This window comes from Bombus flavifrons, chromosome 8, assembly GCF_040668555.2.
Source record: "Bombus flavifrons isolate JBK064 chromosome 8, iyBomFlav1_principal, whole genome shotgun sequence".
Taxonomy (NCBI): Eukaryota; Metazoa; Arthropoda; class Insecta; order Hymenoptera; family Apidae; genus Bombus; species Bombus flavifrons.
Genome location: NC_138449.1, coordinates 15,977,131 through 16,001,730, shown reverse-complemented (window position 1 = coordinate 16,001,730; position 24,600 = coordinate 15,977,131). Strand labels below are relative to the sequence as shown.

The 24,600-nt window shown below is 43.0% G+C and overlaps 2 protein-coding genes across 15 annotated transcripts in view; one reads left to right on the top strand and one right to left on the bottom strand.

Moving 5' to 3' along the window:
• The first annotated feature begins 921 nt into the window (after window positions 1-921).
• Window positions 922-4,538, top strand: LOC138182720 (26S proteasome non-ATPase regulatory subunit 2). The gene is made up of 13 exons (XM_069118836.1): window positions 922-1,323; window positions 1,440-1,616; window positions 1,689-1,875; window positions 1,948-2,247; window positions 2,324-2,406; window positions 2,485-2,720; window positions 2,779-2,917; window positions 2,995-3,115; window positions 3,208-3,410; window positions 3,479-3,569; window positions 3,636-3,923; window positions 4,002-4,196; window positions 4,286-4,538. Exons 1-13 carry the CDS (start codon window positions 983-985, stop codon window positions 4,493-4,495), a joined length of 2,571 nt encoding a protein of 856 aa, XP_068974937.1. The 5' UTR covers window positions 922-982; the 3' UTR covers window positions 4,496-4,538.
• An 8-nt stretch (window positions 4,539-4,546) lies between these two features.
• Unc-115a (actin binding LIM protein Uncoordinated 115a) overlaps window positions 4,547-24,600 on the bottom strand; it is a 31,455-nt gene continuing 11,401 nt past the window's right edge. For 2 of the 14 annotated variants that reach the window (XM_069118824.1, XM_069118818.1), the window contains exons 2-15: window positions 18,567-18,727; window positions 18,005-18,170; window positions 16,953-17,190; window positions 16,228-16,546; window positions 14,979-15,050; window positions 14,152-14,338; window positions 13,724-13,983; window positions 13,383-13,644; window positions 13,216-13,302; window positions 11,824-11,924; window positions 10,354-10,423; window positions 9,457-9,539; window positions 7,945-8,148; window positions 4,547-7,678 (exon numbers count right to left, since the gene is read on the bottom strand). In XM_069118824.1, the coding sequence (XP_068974925.1) occupies window positions 7,565-7,678; window positions 7,945-8,148; window positions 9,457-9,539; window positions 10,354-10,423; window positions 11,824-11,924; window positions 13,216-13,302; window positions 13,383-13,644; window positions 13,724-13,983; window positions 14,152-14,338; window positions 14,979-15,050; window positions 16,228-16,546; window positions 16,953-17,190; window positions 18,005-18,170; window positions 18,567-18,727 (2,324 nt within the window). In that variant the 3' untranslated portion in view covers window positions 4,547-7,564. Of the gene's footprint in view, window positions 7,679-7,944; window positions 8,149-9,456; window positions 9,540-10,353; window positions 10,424-10,641; window positions 10,740-10,807; window positions 11,315-11,819; window positions 11,925-13,215; window positions 13,303-13,382; window positions 13,645-13,723; window positions 13,984-14,151; window positions 14,339-14,978; window positions 15,051-16,227; window positions 16,547-16,952; window positions 17,191-18,004; window positions 18,171-18,566; window positions 18,728-24,600 lie in introns of those variants that run through there. The other 12 variants (XM_069118833.1, XM_069118821.1, XM_069118819.1 and 9 more) reach the window with 12 other exon arrangements.

The following is a 24,600-nucleotide window of genomic DNA, read 5'->3' as shown; positions in this document are numbered from 1 at the left end:
GCGATTAGACAGATCGAGCGATAACGATTTTCCACGCGATTGTCAGCAAAGTAGATTTTTAAAATAGAGTATGATGATCACGTGGAATATCGCGTACGAAGCAATGAGAGAATGTGATAACGTTCAAATAAATAATCAGGGTACAAAGGAAATCAAGTTTAGGAACTTCTTATCGACGATACTGTATATATATATATATATACCCTATGCAATTGTATATATGCACATATATATACGTATGTACGTATTGTTACGCATTAAACGTATAGTGTAATTACGATACTTTTGTTACAACTAAATAAATTATAACTTTAAAGTATTACTCGTTAAGTAACAGGTGAAATCTTTTTCTTCCTTCTTTTCTTTCTTATATCTCAATCTGGTGTTCCATCCTTTCCACTGTTTTAGTAGCACGAGTCTGTTTGTGTCAGACGCAAAGATTGAAATTCGAGAGATTCGCGGGGCCTTGGTTACTCTGTGTAACTGACAAGCGAAAAAAAAAAAAAAAAGAGAATCGAATCTGTCGCACGAAGAGTCGAGAAAACGTCATCAAATATTTTCACGAATCTCGTCGATGTAAAAAATAATATTCCGTTAAGAACGGTTCACTGAGATTTTGCAAACTGCAACGATGGCTAAACTCGGTCCGCAAAAGGAGTCAGAAATGGTAACCCTATTAAAAAAAAAATACCAAGTTTTTCATTCATTTCTAATCAAGGAGACATTTGTTAGAACGAGGAAGACGCACGCTTGCAAGAAGAGCTGTACCAGTTGGTCGACGTGTTGATGGTAACAATAACGCTATATGCAATTCACTTTCTTAACCTAATAACTGTCATAGATACGCGTGTAATTACATTACATAAAGCGTTAGCTGCTAAAACAATTTCAAATTCAAATCCAATCGTTACTTAACTCAAACCTTCGGTGTCACATGGATCGCATTTTTTAATCAAAATTCGAGGGGAAAGACGAAGATGCGATGTTGATATCCCTGAGTCAACTTCGATTATTGATGCAAACCTCGACAACATCGATGACTTCCGTACCGAAACCTCTCAAGTATTTGAAGAACTCGTACAATGATATGAAGAACGCGCATAAAAGGATTCGAAGGAGGGATGTGAAACGGCAATTCGCGGAAGTATTGAGCGTATTATCGATGGCTGGAGCCACGCCTGGTTCCAAAGAATGTCTGCGATATTGCATCGATGGCGAAGTGACGAACCCTGGTGAGTGGGGTCACGAGTACGTCAGACAGCTCGAAGCTGAAATTGTAGACGAGTGGACGAACGCTCCTGTAAAGGACGAGGACCGTATCAGGTATTTTTAGATACGAAGAAAGGTGACAATATCTGTGGCGACGATATATAAAATGAATGGATTGTAAGAAACGAAATGGAATCTTTTATTTGTTTGCTTCCTTCTCTTTATGGTAGAACGCAGCTTACTCCTTTGGTAAACGGTATCATAAAATTCGACATGAAGCACAACGCCGAAATACCTGGATGCGATCTATGTTTGGAGATCGATCAATTGAACTTTTTAAACGAAAGTTTGGATAATACGAATTTTGAGAGGGTTTGCCGGTATCTGGAGAGTTGCGCGGTCTACAGGTGAATTTTCCTAAACGACAACTAAAATTTAAGCAACTTTATCCCGTTTTTTAATCGCTTTCGAACGGTCAGCGAGGATATCGAAAGAAGACAAATATTGCAGACCGTGGTCGACCATTATCTACGATTCCAAGAATATTGCAAAGCAATGTTAGTGGCCCTTCAATTGGGGGACTCGGATCTCGTGCACAAATGTCTCACCACCTGCCCTGACGATTTAATGCGAAAACAATTGTCATTTATACTCGTAAGACAAAGGGTAATTCATCGGATTCTACGTGAGTTATTCGCGAGACCCTATTTTCCATTCGCATAATTCGTCGCTCTTCAGGAGAATCCATTAAAGAAGGATTACGAAGGAGGCGATGCCAAGGATATCGAAGCTATCTTAAGCAACAGTCACGTCAATAATCATTATCATTTGCTGGCGAGGGAACTCGACATTCTGGAACCCAAACACCCGGATGACATTTACAAAACCTGGCTAGAAACTAATACCCTGAGACGAGCGGAATACGACTCGGCCAGGGCCAACCTAGCAGCTACGTTCGTTTCCGGTTTCGTTCACGCCGGCTTCGGTCAGGACAAACTGATGGCGAACACCGCCGATTGCTGGGTTTATAAAAATAAGGTTTTCGTATAAATATCAGAGACTCTTGAACTAGAAACTTTCGAAACAGCTCAAATCGAAGAAAACTGTTTGACAGGAGCACGGAATGCTCTCGGCAACCGCTTCTTTGGGACTGATACACATGTGGGACGTAGACGGTGGTCTGGTACCGATCGACAAGTGAATCGCGTCTCTTATCGTAATGCAACTATGATTTATAGACAAACGCCCGCGGACTAAGATACGCTTACTTCGCAGGTATCTCTACACCAACGATCACAACATCAAAGCAGGCGCTTTACTCGCGATAGGTTTGGTTAACTGTGGTGTTCGCAACGAATGCGATCCAGCGTTGGCGCTTCTCAGCGACTACGTGTATTCCGAAAACATTACACTGAGAATCGGCGCAGTTTTAGGACTGGGTTTGGCCTACGCTGGCTCGCAGAGGTCTGATGTTACGGAACTTTTAACCGGAGTATTGGTAGACGAAGCAAGTACGTTTACGATGATTAACTCCCAGCACGAGATATTTTGGAGATGAACGATTTTTAGGTACCATGGAAATTGTGTCTCTCGGAGCAATCGCGATAGGTTTGATAAACGTTGGCTCTGCCGACGCTGAAGCCTCGTCGACGCTTCTGCAGAGATTGATAGAGCTTACACCTCAAAAGCTGTCTAGTACCTACTCCAGGTTAAAGACAGAAGTATATCTATCAAATACGTTTCACGACTGTGCGAACGAGGGTTCGTTTGACCTTGTTTTTCTAGATTTCTACCGCTGGCGCTGGGTATGATCTACGTGGGTTGTCGCGACATCATAGACGCACCTTCAGCTGCGCTTGAAGTCTTACCTGACCCCTACAAGCTTGCTGCGCAGACTATGCTGGAGGCAATGCTTTCTTCTTTGTCAAAATGCTTTATGACGCAATCCTGAATAAATATCATAATCTTCAGGATTCGAAAATATTTCATTGGTCTCAGGTGTGTGCATATGCCGGTACAGGAGATGTATTGATCGTTCAAGGACTGTTACGAATTTGTTCGGAACCGGCGAACGGCGAAGGCGTTCCCGTCACCCCGGTTAACAGTCCTACGAGCTGCTGCTGCGATCAGCGGTCTCGAATCGTCGAATTTTCTGAGAAGAGAACGAAAGAGAAATTAGAAGAGAAGCATGCAGGATCAAAGTAATCGGAAATTTATCTATCGTCAATATCTACCGTCACTTTTCTACAATTTCTTGCGTACTCTTCAGGGATATTGGATCGGCGCAGGCCATAGCTACCTTGGGTGTCGCTGCCGTTGGGTTAGGAGAGGGAAAAGAGGACTCGAGGATCTTCGGACAGGTGATAAAAAGTCCTTAAACACGAATAAAAGCGATCAGTCTGTTTGCACGAACGATTGTTCTTCAGATAGGAAGATACGGTCCCACAGCTGCGAGACGCGCGATGCCACTCGCTCTAGGTCTATCCTTTTTGTCAAATCCAGACTTGTCAGTCTTGGATGTACTGAACAAATACAGCCACGACAACGATTCTGACGTAGCTAACAATGCGATCTTTGCTCTCGGTCTTGTCGGTGCTGGGACGAATAATGCGCGTCTCGCCACTATGCTGAGGCAACTAGCTTGTTACCACGCGAAGAACCCCACGCACCTATTCCTCGTACGAATTTCCCAAGGCTTGGTCCATCTTGGCAAAGTAAAAAAAGACGATTAAAAATTGCGTCGATCTTAATCGACGAACGACTGGTTTACTAAATAAAAAATTGTTTATCAGGGTACGTTGTCGATATCTCCTTTGCGATACGCTTCCAAGGTGTTGGACAAGGTCGCCTTAGCTGGATTACTGGTAGTCCTGGTGGCGTTTCTCGATTGTCAAAATCTGATCCTATCGAAATCACATTATTTGATGTATTGTCTGGCGCTTGCAATGGAACCTAGATGGTTGGTCACCTTGGATGAAAATTTGCAGGTATGTATCGACCATTTTATCGCCATGTAGGCAAAGATAATTTAACGCTACGGGAATATTTGAGACCGATCGGATTGTATTTTGAGCAGAGTCTACCGGTGTCTGTGAGGGTTGGAAAAGCTGTAGACATCGTGGGCAAAGCTGGCAATCCTAAATCCATCTCTGGTGGATACGTTCACACGACACCAACGTTGCTTTCCTTCGGAGAAAGAGCAGAACTTGCTCTAGACGAGTACGAGGCGTTGTCCAGCGTTTTGGAGGGCTTCGTTATTCTTCGAGAGAAATCGAACGTTTCTTAGATTTTCCGCTGGAATAATAGAAGATAGTGGATAATAAAAGAACACGGCAGATTGCGAAAGGCAACGCTGGGACAAGTGATTTATTTATTTCATGAGATAGTAATAAGAAATACCGTCGACAGAAGTGTATTATGTAAGGCGAAGAAATTACTAGGAACCAAAGTGCGAACGACGAATCGTTTATATGATATATCGTAATGTATAATTTTCCATGCTGTTTTTAATAAAAAGTAGGAGTAAAATTTTCGAGAAAAAAGAGTCGTTTGAAGAAAATCTTGTACAATAACGGATCGATACCGCACATGTTTGTAACGCATCACTTTGACAACGACGAGACGTGGAAAGTACGCAAGTGATACGAGCAAAGGTTCGATCGCGTCGTTGAATGCATCGATGAGACCGCGAAGAGACGCGTGAATACTAGGCGTAGGTTTGCGTTCATTTAATTTGAGGGACTAGCGGAAGCAATGTGCTCTATACAACAGAAATATACATTGGTTCGCATTGCACGGTAATATACGACACGGTGCACCATGATCTGTCAGCGGTCGCTAAATTAAAATACATCGTTAACGTATGACTCTCGTTCGATTAAAAACGAGCCGGAAAAACGCAATAGGACGAAAAAAACAGAAAAGAATTAAACAGAAGCGAGACGTGAGAAAGAAAACGAGATGAAAAAACGTAAAAGATGATGCACGATCGACGAAAGAAACGAAAGTAACCTCGAGTAACGATCGAAATTTGGCTTCTATTGATAAAACATTGCAAATGAAAGAGGAATATTGCAGTTTATTGGTTCTGAAAGTGTGTACAAAAGCGGACAACTAGGAAACGAGAAACGATATCACGCGGATAAGAGAACTCTCTGTTCCTGTCCCTTTTCGTTTGCTTTGCTTAATATACACACAAATGATATATTCTTTCACGCAGAGTACATGGTTACTTTTCTCCTTAAATTTTTTGTTTTTTTTTTCTCTTCGTCTGGTGAATTCGCAAAGTCGCATTGCACAAGATCATGGAGCACGTTCCCATCTTCTCGTAACGAAGCCGTGAGAAAAACACTGCAAGAAATTTCACGAACGTACGCAACGCGTACTTTATCGAAAATGCTCTCTCACGACTTCACGTGTTTAGAAATCTCCGCCGATTTTTATATATATATATATAGGCACGTATGACTCAGGGCGAGGCGAAATGTAGAATAGAATGTAATTTTCAGCTCGTTCAAAGGACGCACATCCCCGCGTGTATGTTTTTCCCTCCAGATCGAAAACGCACCCTCCCCCATCGTTATTTACTTTTTTTTCTTACGTTTTTCATTACGTTGCAGAGTTGCGACCGGTTCAGATATACGTTACGCTCCACGAAATCGTACAAAAATTTGTATCCCGTTGGATCAAATTTAACAGTTGCATTTCAACGTACGCACACCTTTTCTTTCGCGTCTTCAGCTTGCCGCCTGACATACTCGCATAAGGTAGAACAACTGTCTGTGATAAATGTTATTTTCTTTCCCCCTTTTTTATCTTCCCGTTTCTCCATAATTTTCGTTTATCCAAATACACGTAAATACATTCGCGATATATATCTCTAATCGCCCGCACTGCAGAACTCTTTTTCGTGTATCGTCGATACGAGTCAAGGGAAATCGAGTTAAGGAAAATCTTATATCTATGTATAGTAGTTTGCCAACAGATACGTCGTCTGCACGCATGCGTTGAAATAGTGAAACAACATGCAAAATTAACGATAATATTTAAATACGTTGATAATTACGTCATCCGGCAAGCTGAACTTCCTATCTACTTACATGTATCTTAAATTTTTCATGTTGCTTATAGTAAAATATAATAATAATAATAGTTAAAAATTAATAATAATAATAATAATAATAATAATAATAATAGTGATAGCTCCTATGATAGCAGGCAGCGCGTTTGTGTTATAACCTTTTGCAAATAGTAAATGTGTTCTGTGATTCAAGCGAATTCTCAAAATGGTGTATATACGTATGTGAACGTATATATATATATATACACATATATAAGTATATATATATACTTCCTCGTACTTCCGTTGCTTCTTTCATTCTTTCTGGTTCATTCGTTTATTTACAACAACGCATGTATGTCAGCTACATAGTGTTACCATTTCTCCGGTTTTTATTCGCTTTAAATCTTGCACATCTTCCCGCCGCGCTATTTTATACGTCGACATTCGTGGGGAAAAACTCTAAGTTACAAGACGATGTTCCTGTTAAATGATAAAACCTCAGACGACGTTTGTCACCCTTATATTCAGCTACTTCGCTAAAATTATTACCCATCTACCGTTTTCGCTTTTCAAACCGTGAAATTCATGGTCATGAAAGTGTACATGTTAGATACAGGATGACAGCTTCCTCTTTCTCAAATCGTTCCCTCGGAAACGATCATCGATAACAGTAGTCGATGTACGACCTTCCTTCGTTAATAGCGTCGGATTAAGCGTTTGAAGGTTTCAACTTGTTTCCATTCTCCGTTTCGTCTTCGACTTTTATATGTACGGCAGGTCCTTTTCGTTAAGCACAGAAACGGATAAACATATTTTTCTCCCTTATTCTTATGAACAGCGAAGATTGTCCCGAAAGAAGCACCGAAGTCACAGGGTGATGAAGTAGTTTGTCAATGATCAGAGTCAAGCTGCCTGTGGATTCGTTGCTGAGAGAACAAAATTGACATCGAATTGTAGTGCGCTCCTTTGTGTCGATGAGTTTGCGCCATCGTGTGAACGTCGAACACATGTTTATACGCGTGTGTACGCATCTATACGTTTCTTTGTGAGTGTATGAGCGTACGATCGAGATTCTCTCGATCATTTTTCATCCACGACGACGACGATGATTTGATATCGATGTTCGCGATCGAAGACCAGTACGGATCGTTGGTTCCCCGAACATGTGTTCCTCATTTTCTTCTCTCTCGTTATACACCTATCACGCTGAAGGAATGTACACTCTATAACACGATAACACAGTCGTGACACGATGAAGGTAATAAGTAGAACACGTAGCGTGGTTGTTGCCGGTTAAAACAGCCGGGCGCGTCTTTTGATTTCGTTACGACGCCATTGCGGTAGTCTATAGAACTCGGCACGAGTAAATTGAAGAACTGCCTCGAATTCCGCGTCAGAAAGGTGCCGCTGGAAAACACAATTAAACGTCAGTAAAATAATCGTCTCTATTCGTGCCGGATCAGAAATTTTCTATTTACTCGATAATCGCTTCGTCAGTTTCGATCATTCCATCCATTCATCCATCAATTTCTCTAGGTCCTATATACTTCAGTTTTTTTACAAAATAAAAGAGGAATTTATTGGAAAGAAATTCAAGCGTTATCCTAGCGTCCCAAAAGGAATTCGACGTGTTTTAGACTCGGCGGTTATAATCAAATGTTTTAATAACTCACTTCGAGATTGCAACGATCCACGTCAGCGGGCAGCCTGTAGTTGGTGATGACAAGCAAGTGGTAAGGATAGAGTTTCGGCGGTTCGGACGGCGCCGTTCCCATATCTGGCAGTGATCTCCTTACGTGATGGCCCCCGTGACTTCCGACTACCGAACCTAGGCCACCTGTATACGTGGTAGATGATGGCAGCATTCCACCATCATTCTGAAGCACCATTCGATCGTTAATTTCGTTGTAACGCGATTCATTATGACGTGTGATGAGCGTTAATAGCGGTGCAGCCGTACAAAAGCTTCTCGCATAAAATTGCAATTTTGATTTTCTGCTTGAATCGATACGGTAAAAGAAAAAAAAAAAAAAAAAAAAGAAAAAGAAAAAAGAAGAGAGAGAAATGTACACGTTCTGAAAAATTTGCGAGAATCTTTCATCTCTGCAACGGACCTATTGTTGCACGTTACAAGAGTCGATATATCGCAGCAACAAAAAAGTTGGCAAAACACCGCGTTTGTTAATGACTGATTCGACGCAACTTAACACGGGACAGACCACAGAACTATGACCACGTAGTTAGACTGAAACGAACGGATAGGAACTGGCGTTTTACGGATTAATCCTTTGACTCGTTGCTTTACGATAGGAAATCGTTGCGTGCATGTGCATTAAACTAGTCGATACAATCGTTGCACGATTTATTCTTTTACTTTTTTAAATACTTTCGACAGACCAGAAAGACAAGAAAGCAATCGGGCCACGCGTCACACACGCACAAACTCGTGCACGTTAATTTCAGTTTAGGCGTATAGTTCCGTTTTCCGTCACGTACGCACAAATTATGCAATGGATGCAAAATATGCAGTCAAATCGTGAGAACAGCGCAACTACGCGTCAGTCTCGTTAGCGTTATTCGAGATTTCATCTATTTTCGAAACTCGTACACGCGTTCGAGGATCACGATCATCGCACACGAAACTCACATCGTGTTATCGTAAGGAAATAATAAAAGAAAATAACGAACTACGTATACGTCATGAATCTATCGGTCTAAAGAATGAGCAAGCCGATTCAACTCTCGGTCAATACTAAGACAATTGCGAACGTTCAGCTAAAATCTCGCGATCGTGTCCGATTCTTTCGCAAGATACGAAATCAAATGCAAACTTCAAATATGCCAAGGCGAGAAAAAAAACTTGTACAAAAAGATGCAAAAAAAAGGATCGATTAAAAAAAGAATATCGCAGCAAATATACAGCATGTGCATGCGTCGATCAATGTACAATCTAGTATGTACAAACGTTATATTATACATATATAAACAAACCGGCAGTGCTCGTTATGTACAAATACGTTTAATCCGACCGGTCTAGTCGAACGATTTTGCCGACGCTCGATTTCTCAGTTCTACGCAAACCATCCGTGTCTCGAGAACTCACGAAAGTGTTTAATGTTACGATTAATGCGCGGCTGTGGTAATATGCTGTTAAATATAATTCATATGCAAAACAAGCTACAAACCATGCTAATTCGCCGGGAGTAGTATGGGGCTGTGGTACATACCAATGCCCGTCGATCCACATCCGTGATGCTGCCTGTCGATACTAAAATTGGGGGAAAAATGGGAAAGAAAACCATGTCAAACCATATTGCACAAACCATTTCGATATGTTAAGTACAATCTTTTCTTTCTATCGATCGAACACGATCGATCGTATTCCATATCGATGGAAAAAGAAAACTGGAAAACATAAGAGACAACGTTACGTCAACGGGTTAACGAAACCAGTTGAACTTTCGAGGAATGCGATCGGGAATACGATCGATTCGATCAAATAACTATAAGCGAATGTTCGATGATTATATTATACATATGATTTGAATTCAGTCTCTAAGCTACACGATATACCAGCTGTCGATGATCAAAGAGTTATCGTGTCATTAAGTCACGTTATTGGCGAATAGGAGGTACTGTCATTTGGGCACACTATAAACTCCTCTGGTTAATGGATCAAACAAATCTTATTATGCAATCTTTAATCTAACACGGAATCGTACCGTTCGAATCGTGATACTCAGGCGTAATGATTAAATCAAGATAGAAAAAAGAAGAGATAGTGTCTATGATAGAGCAATGATGCATTAGTAAAGCATGCTCAGATATTAAAGCCGTATAATCAGGTAGAATAATCGAGAACAAAATAGTCATTCTCACGAGCTCTTCCTACTCGTGAATTAAAAGAAAGAAGAAGTAAAAATAAAAAATTTAAGAAAAGCATGTACAAACTGAAAAGTTCGATTGTACTTTCGAAAAAGAGAACTGCAAGATAAGTGTGTGTGTGCGTGTGTGTGCGTGTGTGTGTGTGTGTGTTTGCGTATATGTTACGTGTGATTGGTTTCCTTTCTGGGTTTACTCACTATCTGATTTGCCAGACGAGAAATCAGTGCTGTGCGTCTTGTCTCCCATCCCACTGAACGAATAATCACCCTAGACGACAGAAAAGCGTAAATCTTAGAAACAACTGAGGCACAGGGATCCGTGATTTAATCAACGGATACGATAATTAAAACGTGTATCATTATCTCTACAGCATATATATATATATTTTTATTTTTTTCATTCTTTATTATTTTGTAAATATCAGCAACAACGGTGCAAGAAGATTTTTTGTTTGGTCGTCGATTGTGACGCGGTGCAAGACTTACAGGGAGAGCAGATACAGAACCGCCGGTCGAGGAGAAGGTGTGACTTCGCGGTGCCAGACCGTACCCTGGCTTCGGGATGTGCCGAAGGGAGCTCACAACTGGTTTCAAATCAGTCAATCGACAGTATTACTGATTAGTGTCAACGGGAATAATGGAATCGTTCATTCCCATACGAATGCCCAACGTTCGCCAAAAAATACGTTTCATTAAGGGGGGAAGAAAAATAAAAAGAAAAAAAAAAAAAAAAAAAAAAGAAGAAAAAAGTGAGAAAAACACACATTCTGTGTATAATTAAAATAATTACAGAGGTTGTCTCGATTCCGCTCGTGTACAAGATTGAATCATCGAGGGATTTCACTCTACTCTGTTATCTTATATACGTTTTATCTCGCTTCGCGAACAAGAGGATCGAAGTTTGTCTTTGACGATCTTCCTTTTAAGGGGAGGCATAGAAAAGAAAATCGTCGAAGGTGAAAGAGAAAAAAGTGAGAGAGAGAGAGAGAGAGAGAAAAAAAAAGTAAAGAAATCTTACTACTGTGTAAAGATAAGTAGTACCCTCTTCGTTCGAGTTTTAACTTCAAGTTTTGTCGACCTGTTTATATCGCATCTCCACGGCAAGATGGTGGAACGTACCCGATGTTCAAAGTGCACAAGCGTTATTTCTCGTTCAATACTGTGCAAGGTATCACGTACGTGTGTACAACGAAAAAAGATTAAAAAGAATATGTATATATAAATATATATGTACGTACGTGTGTATACATATATATATACACACATACACACACAAAATATATAATATGTATGTACGAAGAAGCCAGCACCTATGTGTATAAGTACGATCAACGTATGTTTCTCCAAATAAGCTTGAGAGAACAAAAAGCATGCCTCCCGTGAAGACAAGTCAACGAATCATCGCGTCGGCTGAAAGCGTTTTTCTCTCGATCTTTCTTACGCGACGGCTGCTCTTAAGAAGTCTCGTACACGTTTTTCTTTCTTTCTTTTTCTCTTTTCACGATTCGCTGAAAAAACGAATCTCAGACCAATGAAACTCGCTTGCAGTACACAGCCACGTCGTCAGACAAGAGAAAGAGAATCTCTGTTCCTTTCTTTACGGTGTACGCTAATTTTGGACTTGACTTGAGATCAACGGTAGGTAAATTGGAAAGTTCTCGGACTCACCGAATGATAGTGCCTAGCGGCGTTTGGAAGAGTGAAGGCGCGTTGAGTACCAAGGGGTGGATAGTTTCTGGGAGCCGGGGAACGTGCCGATGACCTCCCAACTGCCGCCCACGCAAACACAACACAAACACAAAAACACAAATAGAGACACGATGATACAGGTAGCGGTGTTGGCTAACGTAGATAGCGATAAATCCTATCGACTTTTCTTTGAATGTCTCAACATTGGAAGATATTGCCAGTTCTACCAGGCTAAAATATCTCGCAAAAATACGTCAGCCTACTATCGAAAAGTATACGTACTGTAACGATAATATTCCTTTTCCTGTACGCAAAGCGATACAAAGTAATGCAATGCCGAAGAGATACAACTTTCATGCGCCCAAACGAAAATATGTACACGCAAATATACGTACATATATGTATATAGCACGATATTGAAAATGTACAATAGCGTACTGAGCGTATATTACGATTATCTTCCAACATTGTGTAGTAATTAAAAAAAAAAGAAAAAAAAAAAAGAAAAAACATTCCAAAAAGGTATGAAAAAGAGAGAGAGAGAGAGAGAGAGAGAGAATGAAGTTTGGAGCGATATGTGTTTGTGTATGAATGAATGAAGTTGCCAAGAAGTGGAATCTGTAACGGATATTACCATGCCAGAAGGGGGAAGAGAGGAATAGCAAAAATGTTGACTAGGTTATGGTATACGTAGATATAAACATCGGTGAATGATCACGTATGAAATAATGGGAATCGATATTACGCTACTTGAAAGAGGATGAACTTTCCACGCACACTATTTCCGTTACTCGAATTGGCTTATGGAGAGATAATCGAGAGAGATAAGAAGAGGCAAGCACATCGAAGGTAATATGCCGACCACATGCAGAAGCGGAATAAATACATCACCTGTCACGTTAATGGACGCCCAGTGTGTGCTGTGGTATTTGGTGCTATGCCACTTAACTTATAAACTCCTGCTCGAGTAGTTTACACGTACTGCGTGTTATCGTTCGTTAATCGAGCATCATCACCCCTTCCCACTGCAAGATTCGCACGTTGCTACGTTGCGATCCACGATAGAGAAAATTTTTTATTTTTTTATTCTATATCTTTCTATCCTTCTTTCTTTTTTAGTGATACGAAAGGAACGATCTTTTTTCGCTGGTCCCCACCCCCCACCCCCTCCGCTATCGCCTCGAAATCTAACGAGCCGATGTTGCATTAAACGGTAGAGTGGTAAATGTTAGTGTTATGTGCGAACGTGTGGACATGTATGAGATGAGATTATCACTTAATGTTAATGAAACGATCATGAGATATATATGTATATATATATATAAATATTTAATGACGACCAGATTCGATATGAATCTGAAAGAAGCTTACCGTTATAGCTGGGTCCTACACTCGATCTGTAACTGAAACCATCGTCGTCCTCCCACGGTCGGGCGTGATCTATATTTCTCGATGGCGCTACGAGAAAACATTTATACAATTTAAGTACGAGCACCGGGGCAGACAGAGAGGCTAAAAAGCGAATCGCGATAACTTACAAGCGCCAACCGGACTCTCGTATCGCAATCTGTAAGTCGGTTCTCTGGCAGCCGATGGTGTTCTCGATGCGTTTCTTGGATCGACGTTCGCGGCCTTGTGTCTCAAATTTTCCCGATCCTTTTCACGATCTTGCAAGAACACCTTCGCTATTCCAGTGTCGATTTTACTTAGCTCGTCCTGTTCTTTCTTTAGCTTCTCCTCCACCTCTTTTATATACGTCTTGTTGTCCACCTCGTCCTCGTCGTCCGATGCAGGTACACCCTGAAATCGTGGATGAAACGTCGAATCGAGAATAAAATACGTAGAAAGCTTACAAAGTAAGTGGCGTTCGCGGCAATACCTTGTAAGTGTCAGACCATCGCCTACGTCTCTCAGGATCTGTATAGGGATAAGGTGGGGCAGGGAAATCGTCTCTTTCGATCGGCGGTTTGGTTCCAGGAGGAGGTTTCATGGCGTCCGGATAATGCGCTAGCTCTATTGGCTCGTCATTATCTACTTGACTGGCCGGTGACTTGGGCCTGGTCTCGCTGAGAGCATCGACCAGAGCACGCATTCCAGATCGGCTGCTGCGTCCGCCACTGCTTCTTATCGAACGTGACGCTGAAATAAAACGATGACACATTATTTTAGCGACGCGCGTATATCGTCCACTATCCAATTTCTATATTTCACTACGCTGCGCCAGAGAATCGGTTATCCTTTCTTTTTCTCGTTCGCAGTAGAATTTCGTTTCATTCGATCTTAAGAGAAAGAAACGTAGGTACTTACAGCTAGGTCTATGAAAGTGTGGGCTAGTCGGTGGTTTGTCGTACGGCTGTATCGGACGTCTCAAGTACCCTTGGCTCGGCGTTTCGGTCAAGTACGAATAAGTATAAATCCTAGACACGTCTTCGGATGGACCACGTCCGTACTCTCGCAATATCAGTCCAGGACTGCCAGTTCGCGCAGGGTAATACTGAGGCAATTAACGTATATTATCACGGCTAAACTCGTTCTCTCTGTTCGATGGATCGTAAAGCGTCTCTCATACGGCTAATTTTTAGCTATTTACTCGGCAAATGAAGATAAAAAAAAAAAAAAACTCAACGCGCTTCGATTCTCTCTCAAGATAACCCGCTGTTAGGAATACCACTAAAAAACCTTGTACGATCGCGTACGCCAGCTTCGTCAAGGATTTGCGAATAAATTGACATAATGACGTCATCTTGAAAGGTTTTTGATGAAACGTAGTATCTCTGTTGACTGGAAGCCCCGTTATATTCAAAACACTCTAATATCGTTCGAAGGCTGGGCAGAGGAGCGATACAAGGTTAGTTGGAAATTATGCATTGCCGTTGGAAGGTTTATCCAAAGTCGTATGTATCGTAGTTACTCAAGATCGTTTTAAAGTAAAAAGATGACCGAGTAATGGAAAATTTTGGAGGGCGCTACACCATCCACCACCAGCGAAGAAAGGTTTCAAACCGTTAACGAAACTAACCGTTACAGGATGAAATCGCGGAGATCCACGAACCGTTTTAAAGTAGTATTTATTAAGTAATCGAAGGTGTCTCTTGAGAGAGTACTTGTGCTAGGCTAGGAGATACATGGCATACCTTGCGACTGAGGCTGCTGTAAGGGCTGCAGAGTGATCCGTTCAGGCTTGGCGTGCGTGACCGCAATGAAAACTATACACAATGACCGTGCCAAAAAAAAAAAGGAAACAACAATTAAGAAAGCAATAATAAAAATGAAAAATAATAAAAAAGATAAAAAATCATATAGTAAACTGTTGATGTATGTACGTATATATGTGTGTATATATATACAGATACATATATATATACACACACACACACACGTGTGTGTATATAAAACTTGGGACATCGAAGCGTGCGGCAAAAGTACGACATGTTAAGGAACAAATGCATGTTAAAAGCCACGTAATACGTATATATATATATCGTCGAATAAAATGGAAACGAAGCTATACACAAAGCTGGTTACGAGTAAAAAAAGGTAGATAATTTAGGTTCTAGAACGATCTACTCTTCTAAGTGGCTATGTATATCGAACAGAAAAATTAACCGAGCAGCAAAAAAGGTCTCGCATGAATACGTGTTGTACAACAGTCCAAATATAAGCACGATGCAAGCTGAACTTCGTGTTTCATGTTTTTTCGGGCCAGAATCGGCTCGAAGGCAACATACTTCCTTCTCTTTTGGTTACTTCTCTGTCTCCTCTACGATCGGATATAGCAAACTTCAAAATTCAAGTATGCGCACGGACACGATTTAGGTCGTTCAACGGTGTACGATGCAACTGAACGAGGAAAAAATGCAATTGGCGGACGTAGACAGCGACGTGCAATTACGAATGTCGACGTTCGAAATGAATGTGATATGCGGCGATTGATCACGGCGTTATAACGTAACGTATAGAAGCGGGCGACGTCAGATATTACATCCGCACGGAAAATGCTAATGGTGTGCGCTTCTTCTACCAAGTTCAATGACGCGTGAATGATTCCATGAAAAATGAATGGCAAAACAATCGCTGCTCAGTGATCAAGACGAACAACGATAAAATGACGAAACAAAAACGGACCGACCACCATCTATACACAAACGAACACGCAGTAACAACGAATATACACGTATGATACAATATTTTACAGAAACAATATACAGTTCTCGCCAGTTCCAATTTAACGGTTCGCGGTTACGATAAAGTAAAACTCGGAAACCTCGATCCTATTTTCTTAACGATCGATCGAAAGCGATCGCCATCTCGATGAAAATAGCGAAACGGCCGACGGTCTTGAACTTTTCGTTTCTTCCATCCCTTGGATGCTCGCGGTCTTACCTGCATCTCCGAAGCGCTGCTGGAAATCCGTTCCGACTCTCGATGCTGTGGCGTGTGAGCTTCGCCGTGACCATTGACGATACCGTTCGGACCGCTAGGACCCGGACCGCAACGGGGATGCCATATGGCTGCACCCTGCAAATACATTTCCTCTCCATCGCCGAAAGGATCGCCACACTTGGTGCAACGAGCGCAGGTCGGATGAAAGTGGTGATTGTCTCCGGCCTGTAACACCTTTCCGCTGATGTAACGGTTGCAGTAGGCACATTTCACGCCGAACTGCTTCTGATAATCCTTCTCACAGTAAGGCACTCCATCTCTGTTAATCAAAGCGGAGGAATTTCGTTGGTACCGGTGTATCTGTGTTTGGCGGACGTTCTGGATAAACTCGGCTACCTAACGTTTGACCAGTGACTAGCTTTCTCCGATCTTAATCTCGCGCATTAGGTAAATATTAATGCCCGGCAATTTACTCCGGCTATCAAAATCCAGCGAAATTTCAACGCTGCTCGAGCTCTTTTCTAAATCGTGCTTTCTCTAGTTTCTTTTTCACCTAGCTATGTAAACTACACCTATTTATTCGATGAAAATTTTACAAGCTCTACGATCTCCAATTAAAAATCTCTCGATACGATCGAAGTCATCGTAGAATAATAAATCGGAGATATGGAATGTAAAGTAGGTGTTTGAGGGATGAGAAACGGACAACCAATTTTTCCACTCACTTTCCCATGTATTCTCCGTGAAGAACGGTGTCACAGGTGTGACACTTGAAACACCATACGTGCCACTGTCGATCGAGAGCGACCAAAGCTTGACCTTCCCGTAATTGGTTTCCGCAACCAGCGCAGGCACCGGGGTCGGAGGGCCCGTCTCCGGATCCTCTGGTAGCGGAGCTATTGCCGACCGGCGTCGAGGCCTCTCGAACCGGGATACCGACGCATCGATGACACAGAGCTTGACCTATAGATAACGCTCGGTTAGTCGAGATTGGACAGATCCGGTCGACGATCTGACCGCGAACGACCGACTCGCTGACGCATACGCTCTATTGTCTTTTATTCGAGAAACGAACACGAATCAACGATCATGCACGCCGTATCTTCGCGGCTGATTCATCGTTTGTACGCGTACAAACAACGCGGCGTAACGTCAACTCGCGGAGAAGAAGCATTCGTGGCTTGTTCAGTCGTTCGATTTACGTATTTTCGCGTATAAATAACCGACCGTACGACCGTGCTTGCTCGCCGTGCATCGTTACGATCGAGCAAGTTGTCACGGTGATCGATAAATCGCGTTTCCCCGTGTCCTTTCGAGGGCCAATTTTCTCCGAACGCGCTCTATGTGCTTCTAATCGGTGGAGTTGAAAGGTCGGAAAGAGAAACAGAGAATCGAAGCTTCGCGCGTGTATTTGTGGAACTAGCGCTCTAAAAATACGCAGCTTTATCGGCATCCTCGGCCAGCCAGATCGATAAAGCAATGGTAAAAGATGCGCATAAATATTTGCACGGGAAAACAATGGGGAGAAGCGAAACGGCGCAAGTTTAACTCGCGATACGCTCGTTTCGACGCACGCATATTTTTAAGCGTTCGCCGCGTAATCGTTACAAGGCCACGCGAGCGTAGCCTCGTTCGATGGCGATATACACCTAAGTAGTGGTAATTTGCTTTAACAGGTTTACCGGTACTCCAATTGCGCCGATCGAATAGCAACGAACTCGATCCTCGCGCTCCTTACGTGGTACGACCGTTTCGCTGATCCTGAAAGGAAGCTCACCTTGAACGAGGGACACCTTGGTCCCTTGGCCGAGTAACGGTTGCCTACACCGCTGGCAATGGAAACAATTCGGATGGAAGGCGTGCTTGTCTCCTGCGGTGACCACGTCGCCCTCCACGTATTCTCCGCAACCTGCGCACTTTGTCCCCCAGCGTTCTCTGTAATCCTGAAAAATTAACAAACCCACAAGTCCGTTACCGACTATTCACCGGACATCGTATCGCGCAGGCAGCCTGCGAAATTCGTCGTCGCACCGGACGCGATGCTTTATTTGCGTATTTGCCAAGATAAATACTCGAAACGAACGAACAGCTCTTAGCGAATCTTGCGCGGAGATTTTATTGGGAATTTCTGCAACGTTCTGTAACGCGATATACCGCGACTGTTTCGTCCTTTTGCTCTTTGTCAAATATTTCGAGGCAAAACTACGAGAAACAAGAAGAAAAGCAAAGAAGTCTATTTATCGCGTTTCGAGTTACGCGAGTTCTATATAATCGCGGTCCTCTCGCTTTCTACGTCATTCTTATCGTCGCCTTGGTTTCTTATTCGTACGTTCCAGTACCTTCGTGCAGTAGTAAGAGCCCTCGCGCGCGAAAAAGCCACCCTGTGCCAAGCTCGCGTTGCACTGAGCACACTTGAAACACCCTATGTGGAAATACTTGTCCTGCACTCGTAGCACCTCTCCGCTGCACTTCTTCTTGCAAGACTGACAGAATGTTTTACCTGTAATGAAAAAGAACGGCGCGATTTTATACGAGATACAGGATACAACGAATCGTTTAAGGTGTAGCAGCATCGGTGGATAGTGTTCGGGATTTCGAGTGGCCGTCCGTTCGACTCGGACAGCACACCTGCCTGTTTTGGGAAAGTGCGAATTTCCTACCTGCCAAGTTTTAAACCTTACGACGAGGACCTCGTCAAGAGGCTAATTAACAGCCTAAGTGCCCGATGGGTCCACTCTGAAGTAAACATCCACGAGGGTACGCAATTACAAGATCGGAAGGAATAGATCCCCATCCTAAACCTAACCCCCCTAACCCCATAAAAGCCATATGGTAAGAAGGAAAACACAGGGACGAAGAGTCAGTATATAAGGATCAGCCTAAGCTTCTTGAAGAAGTTTTACAATAGTCTTTGTCAGATCGTCATACTCTTCGTTATACAGTGCAAATAAATTAACCGAATACAATACCACTCAGCATCTTTAATTTACCTGCACCTTGAGCCTTAAATCTCGTTCAAGGTTCGCGATACCAACCGATCGGTCGCAACTTCACTGACCGCCGGTTAGTTGTGAATTCGCAACAGACAGACCAAATGAAACGTCCTTTGCTAAGCGTTCACTATGCGACTACGAAATTGCTGTCCGCACGACGCCCGTTCCACAACATTCTGACAACTCTCCAACAACTCTGACCCTTTCCCGTCATGCTGCGCTCTTAAAGAATTCTCACGTACGAGATTCGATCTTTGTACGTAGCAACGCGCGTTCGAATCTCCACTTGCATTTCTAGAATCGCTCTTTATTCGCAATCAATACTTTAAGACTCGATCCACGACGGTGAAACGAGAAAAAGGTCCGTATTGCGTGTACAAAGCAACCGAGTTCTAGGAACTCAAACAGTACGCGGCTCGTTGTATGCTGGAACGATAGTAGAACTATTTTCCGCGATAATCATAGTGTACGCTATAAATCCAGCAAATCAAAAACAAACTATTTCTACATTCGCTCGTTTCTGCGTTCAACGTCGGATGGTTAATCGCGCGAAATGACTAACGGGCTGATGTCTGACAGGCCGATTGCCTGGTATTTTTATCGCGATCGCGAAATGCCGCGAAGGGTGATACGGGTGTCGTTCTGTGACCGCGTTTATTAGGGTTAACGTTGAGCCGCCAACTTAATTTATCGATCTTAGTTCGATGAACACCATAACCATAACGAGCTCGCGCCACGTGCAACGATCGTCCTCCCAACCGATCTCGAGCGAACCATCTATATATACTACGTACTAAAGGCTGTCCGTGCTTCGAATCCAGACTGGTCTGGTCTCGTTATCGTCGACCGTTAATTTCTTCAACGCATTGTTTTCGCGAGGAGAAAGGAAATCTCTTCCCAGCCCGAACTTTTATCTACGACTGTCGGTCTTTCACTCGTCGGGGATAAAAGTCGCGCACAAACGAGTACTCCTTCGTTTTATCCATTTCTGTCCGAATAATAGTCGCGTTCTTCACGAAGAAATTTGACCGACCAGACTTGTCCAGACTCGAACGGATAGCACTGAAATTTACCCGTCACGCCAATTAATAGCAAATGGAGTGGAACTGCTCGTGGGTTTTACATCCTCTACCGTAACTTGTTTCTAGGAAGCGGAAACGTTCTCGTTGCATCGACTGCTGTTTCTTTAAAAACAGCTTCTGATTCTTATCGTTTGTGAACGGCAGCTCTCTAATTGGATCATGGTAATAGCAGTGATATTCTTGCGCGATACAAACGTCCTAGATACCAGTCTTTTCAACAACGTTTATGCCAGCATCGCCAATTCGCAACGATCAAATAATCGAATTACGGAGAACAGCTGTGAGAACGATGAAAATTTCAAAGGAAATCCTGCGCGTCTCGAAATTCCATTTATCTGCCGCGATCGAGCGCGATTTCTCTTTTACCTTTCTACCGGCCTAACTCCACACGGACAATTACCGTCTCTTTCTCCTCTGATTATTTCAAAAACTAACGGATAGATCTGTCGTGATCTATAAAGGTAAGTTGCCGCGTCTCTCGTGAATTTTCAGTCGGATCGGTCAAGCTACCCGCTGTTTCAGCCGCGCACACACTGGAGCACGATCGATTCGCGAAACTCGTAAGATGATCGTGTTCCTGGCGGATCGGCTTGTTCAATGGAGTTGGGTGCAATCGGCACGCGACGCACGTATCGCTCGAATATGGCGCGTTACACGCGTAATCCGTTCGTCGTCCAACTTCTAAAGCGTGACTCAAAGCCTGCTTACCGCGTGCGTCAACGTGCCGTCTGCGAAGCGACACGACGAGCACGAGAAAAAAATGGAGAAAAAAGCGAGAGAACAACGAAAATAAAAAAGAGCGAAAAAGGTGGAGGGGGAGGAAGAAAAAGGCGGCTGGAGCACTTGTCAGAGTGCTTACGCTTACACGCGAGCCGCGTATCGAATCCGGGTGAAGGTCTGACTCTTTTACCAGCGTTGGAAGCGGTCGGGCCAGGTGTAGTCTCGAACGCGGTCGTGAATTTGTGGTCGTCGAGACTATGTCGGTTCGAAAGAACGATTCCGTCGTCGCGCGTACGATAAAACCTGCACGATGCAAAGATCTTTCGCAATGATTTTTAACGTCTGCCGCTTTCCATTCGGTTAATGGACATTTCGGTGTGTTTCGCGTCTACTTTTCAATTATCCACGTGCTTGGTAACGCAAAAACGGCACGGCCGCCCGGTTTTTACGTTAATTGGACGCTCGCTCGATACGCTGTTTAACGGCGATCGTACCAATCACCGTGTACCTCGCGTCGATCGTAATTAACGCTTAAATGACGTGGCAGATACTTGGCCGTGCGTCAAGACAACGTTCGACCGATGAAACCTCTCGATAAAACGATTAAGAAGAAAGTTTTCTTGGAAGGAAGGAAGGAGAAAAGGGAGAACGGGGATCGCTGATCGCGTAACGATACGCTTACGTTCGTACCACTCGACCAGATTTTTTATATCGATATGACCTGTGCTGACCCAGAGAGTAAATACTCGGATGTGCACGGTTCGATTACGTAAAGCTTATAAGCGGTCTCACGGAGCAGATTAACCGGAAAAAGTTAGACGCCATTGACGCGAGTAATTTGCCAAGGTCGTAAGGTGTCGAGATGTTACGATCTCCTGCTGTAAACCGAATCTAGGACATCCTTGGACACAGTGTTCTCCGTAAATCAAGTCTTTACCGTTTCTCAGGTATTATTACGTTCCCTTGTGGTTTGGATCGGCGAGTTTCTAACGTAGTATCGCGTCCTCGACGATATAAACTTCGAGGTTTTCGGTATATTACCACGTTCTCCAGAGTCCAGGGTCCACTTTTGAGACTTCGGTATAAGTAGGAGGAGTTTGTTCCAGTTCTCGGTATCGTAGGAATGGGAATTCGAACGGACGAGAGAAGACCGAGAGGAGAACGCTTATGACAGACTATCGGAAACGATCGACGAGCGATTTAAGAAACGCGCATAAAGCAAGTGCTAGATGTCTTTCTAGTCGCATGCGCGTCGTGTGTCAACGGGAATCGTCGAAGTTGGAAGTGAGAGTCAAAGTTCAAAGAGAACAGAGTCTGAAAGAAACGTGCCACGTTGAACGAATCACGAATAAACTATTATCGTAGTATCTCTGCTTTATCGTTCGTATAATTCTAATTACTTTATTTTATCTGTACCGCGATATCTTTCCTGCGCTTTCTACGGTATTCTTAAAGTAATATATACCAAGTTTCCTAGCAAGCTAAAAATAAATTTCTTTATAACGCTACACCTTCCAACATCCTGCGTGTGGTGCCAATTGCTCGAGTTTATTTCAACGTAGCGCCACGTTTCTCCTAAGGCGTGAACCTCCGACTCGATGTTTGGACAAGCTAAAACTAACCACCCTTGATGTAACGACGCGATCTATCTGCCGCGTCTGCGTTGTCATCGAGGAAGACAAAGGTTGGAACAACGGATATACGTACAGCTCGAGATATACTTGGTTACGCAACGATCGACTCTTTCCTTTTTCCTTTTTAATATCCGGCTACCAGCTCCGTATACGACGATGACTAGCGAGAAGACAACTACGAACGTAAATAAGCACCTCTTTGCTCGGGTAGTAGAACGACCGGCAAACGCGTTAAAGGAAATAACAGTACGATCGTCACACGACCAGTCCGAGCGGCGGGCTGACTCACGCCGCAACTTTTTCTCCGTCGTTCACGGCTTCCTCGCGGTGAAATGAAACGTTCCTTTCTCGCCTCGGGAAACGCAACGACCATTCAATTAACGTACATCCAGTAAATCCGAGCGATCTCTAAGGTTTACCTCGCAAACGCTCTCCTATCAGTCCTATCGTTAAATCACGATACTTTATGTTAGACTTTATTTACTTTTGACTCGTATTTTATTGTTTATACGGTAAATTGCATGCATGGTCCTCGTCACCTAAGACGCAGGATACTAAGTAAACCAAAGGCAAGGACAATCAAGTATATAACTTGATTCAAATTACGGGGAATCGACTGTATGATGCAAGGATGCCAATCTAGGATTAATCTCGGTTAGACTGGGTATAGAGCTTCGAGGTTCGCGTGACAGCCTCGATGACGAACCGATGGAAGAACTTTCCCATGTGTACGAGAGAATCCGGTTCTACTAATTCAATGATTCAGTCCCCTGTCAGAAGCCGTTTCTTCGTTAAGTTGTTTCGAACGCCAAGAAATCCCTCGTTCCTCCTTTCTTCGTGTACACGGCGTTCGTCAATTATCTCCATCTATCTACGAATTGGAATATTGTTACGTAGGAAGAAGAAACGAGACTGCGACGAAACTTAAGATTCATCGAGCGGAAAAGAAGGAAGACTGGTTTATCTCGTCGTTCAGAGTCGATCGATCGTTATGCAAACAACCTTATTTCCGTTGAGTACGGTGGAACAGTTGGCGGTCGCGGCAGCAGCAACTCGATTATTTCGTAATTCGCTTTCTCGATGGATCGATGGATACTTGGGTTTCTTTTCTTTCGTGAAAGAAATGCGGCTACTACGATTCGTGTGCAAATTTCACGTATGAAACTCGTGTGTCTACCGACGGCGAAGGCGATGCCATCATCCGAACGAAAATACGAGATGATTCAAAGATGAGATCGCGGGATTTCGGTGGCCATCGGAGACGAATAGAAGGTCCAATTTTAATTGGTCGCGTTGGCGCGAGCTTTCACGCGATATAACGGCTCGAGAAAATTATATTTTCGCGTGTAACAACGCGTAGAACGTACGAAGATAAGAATAGTTTATTGCCGTTACCTCGTGCAATGCAACGCGTAACATTTTGCAAACCTGGAAAGTAGAACCTAACGAGCGTGCTTGTGGTAAATGTACGAAATAGCTTTTCAAGTTAAATTTAGATAACTTCTGAACCTGCCTGTACGTATACGCGAGCCAAATAATTACATCGTACCGAGTGTATCAAAGACGCGTCGATTTGTCAGGAGATACGTGACATTTTTTCGCTACGGCGAGACGATCAGTCTCGTTTTCCGGATGTATAAATCAAGCTTTCTCGCTCGTCTCGTTTAGCCTCGTTTAGCCATGGTGACACCGAGCTGAATCGCCAAATCATGGATACACTCAAACGGAATGATATGGTCGAATCGCGAGTCAGACCGAACCGTTTATTTATCGAAATATTTATCGAAGTATTTATCGAAAAGTCGAGATAAGATAAGCGTTCGGACGTAACTCCTGCCATTAATATAATATAATTGAAATCGCAAACGCACCTGTCCAAAATTCTTTTCACTCTTTTTATCGATCGCGATAAAGTAGATCCAAAAATACGTACGATTGTCAAAA

Excerpts from the sequence above, each read along its gene's own strand:
- LOC138182720 (XM_069118836.1), top strand. The coding sequence starts at position 983 with ATGTTGATATCCCTGAGTCAACTTCGATTATTGATGCAAACCTCGACA. Across the intron at positions 1,617-1,688 it reads GAGAGTTGCGCGGTCTACAG|CGAGGATATCGAAAGAAGAC; the intron begins GTGAATTTTCCT and ends TCGAACGGTCAG. Across the intron at positions 2,407-2,484 it reads GGTCTGGTACCGATCGACAA|GTATCTCTACACCAACGATC; the intron begins GTGAATCGCGTC and ends CTTACTTCGCAG.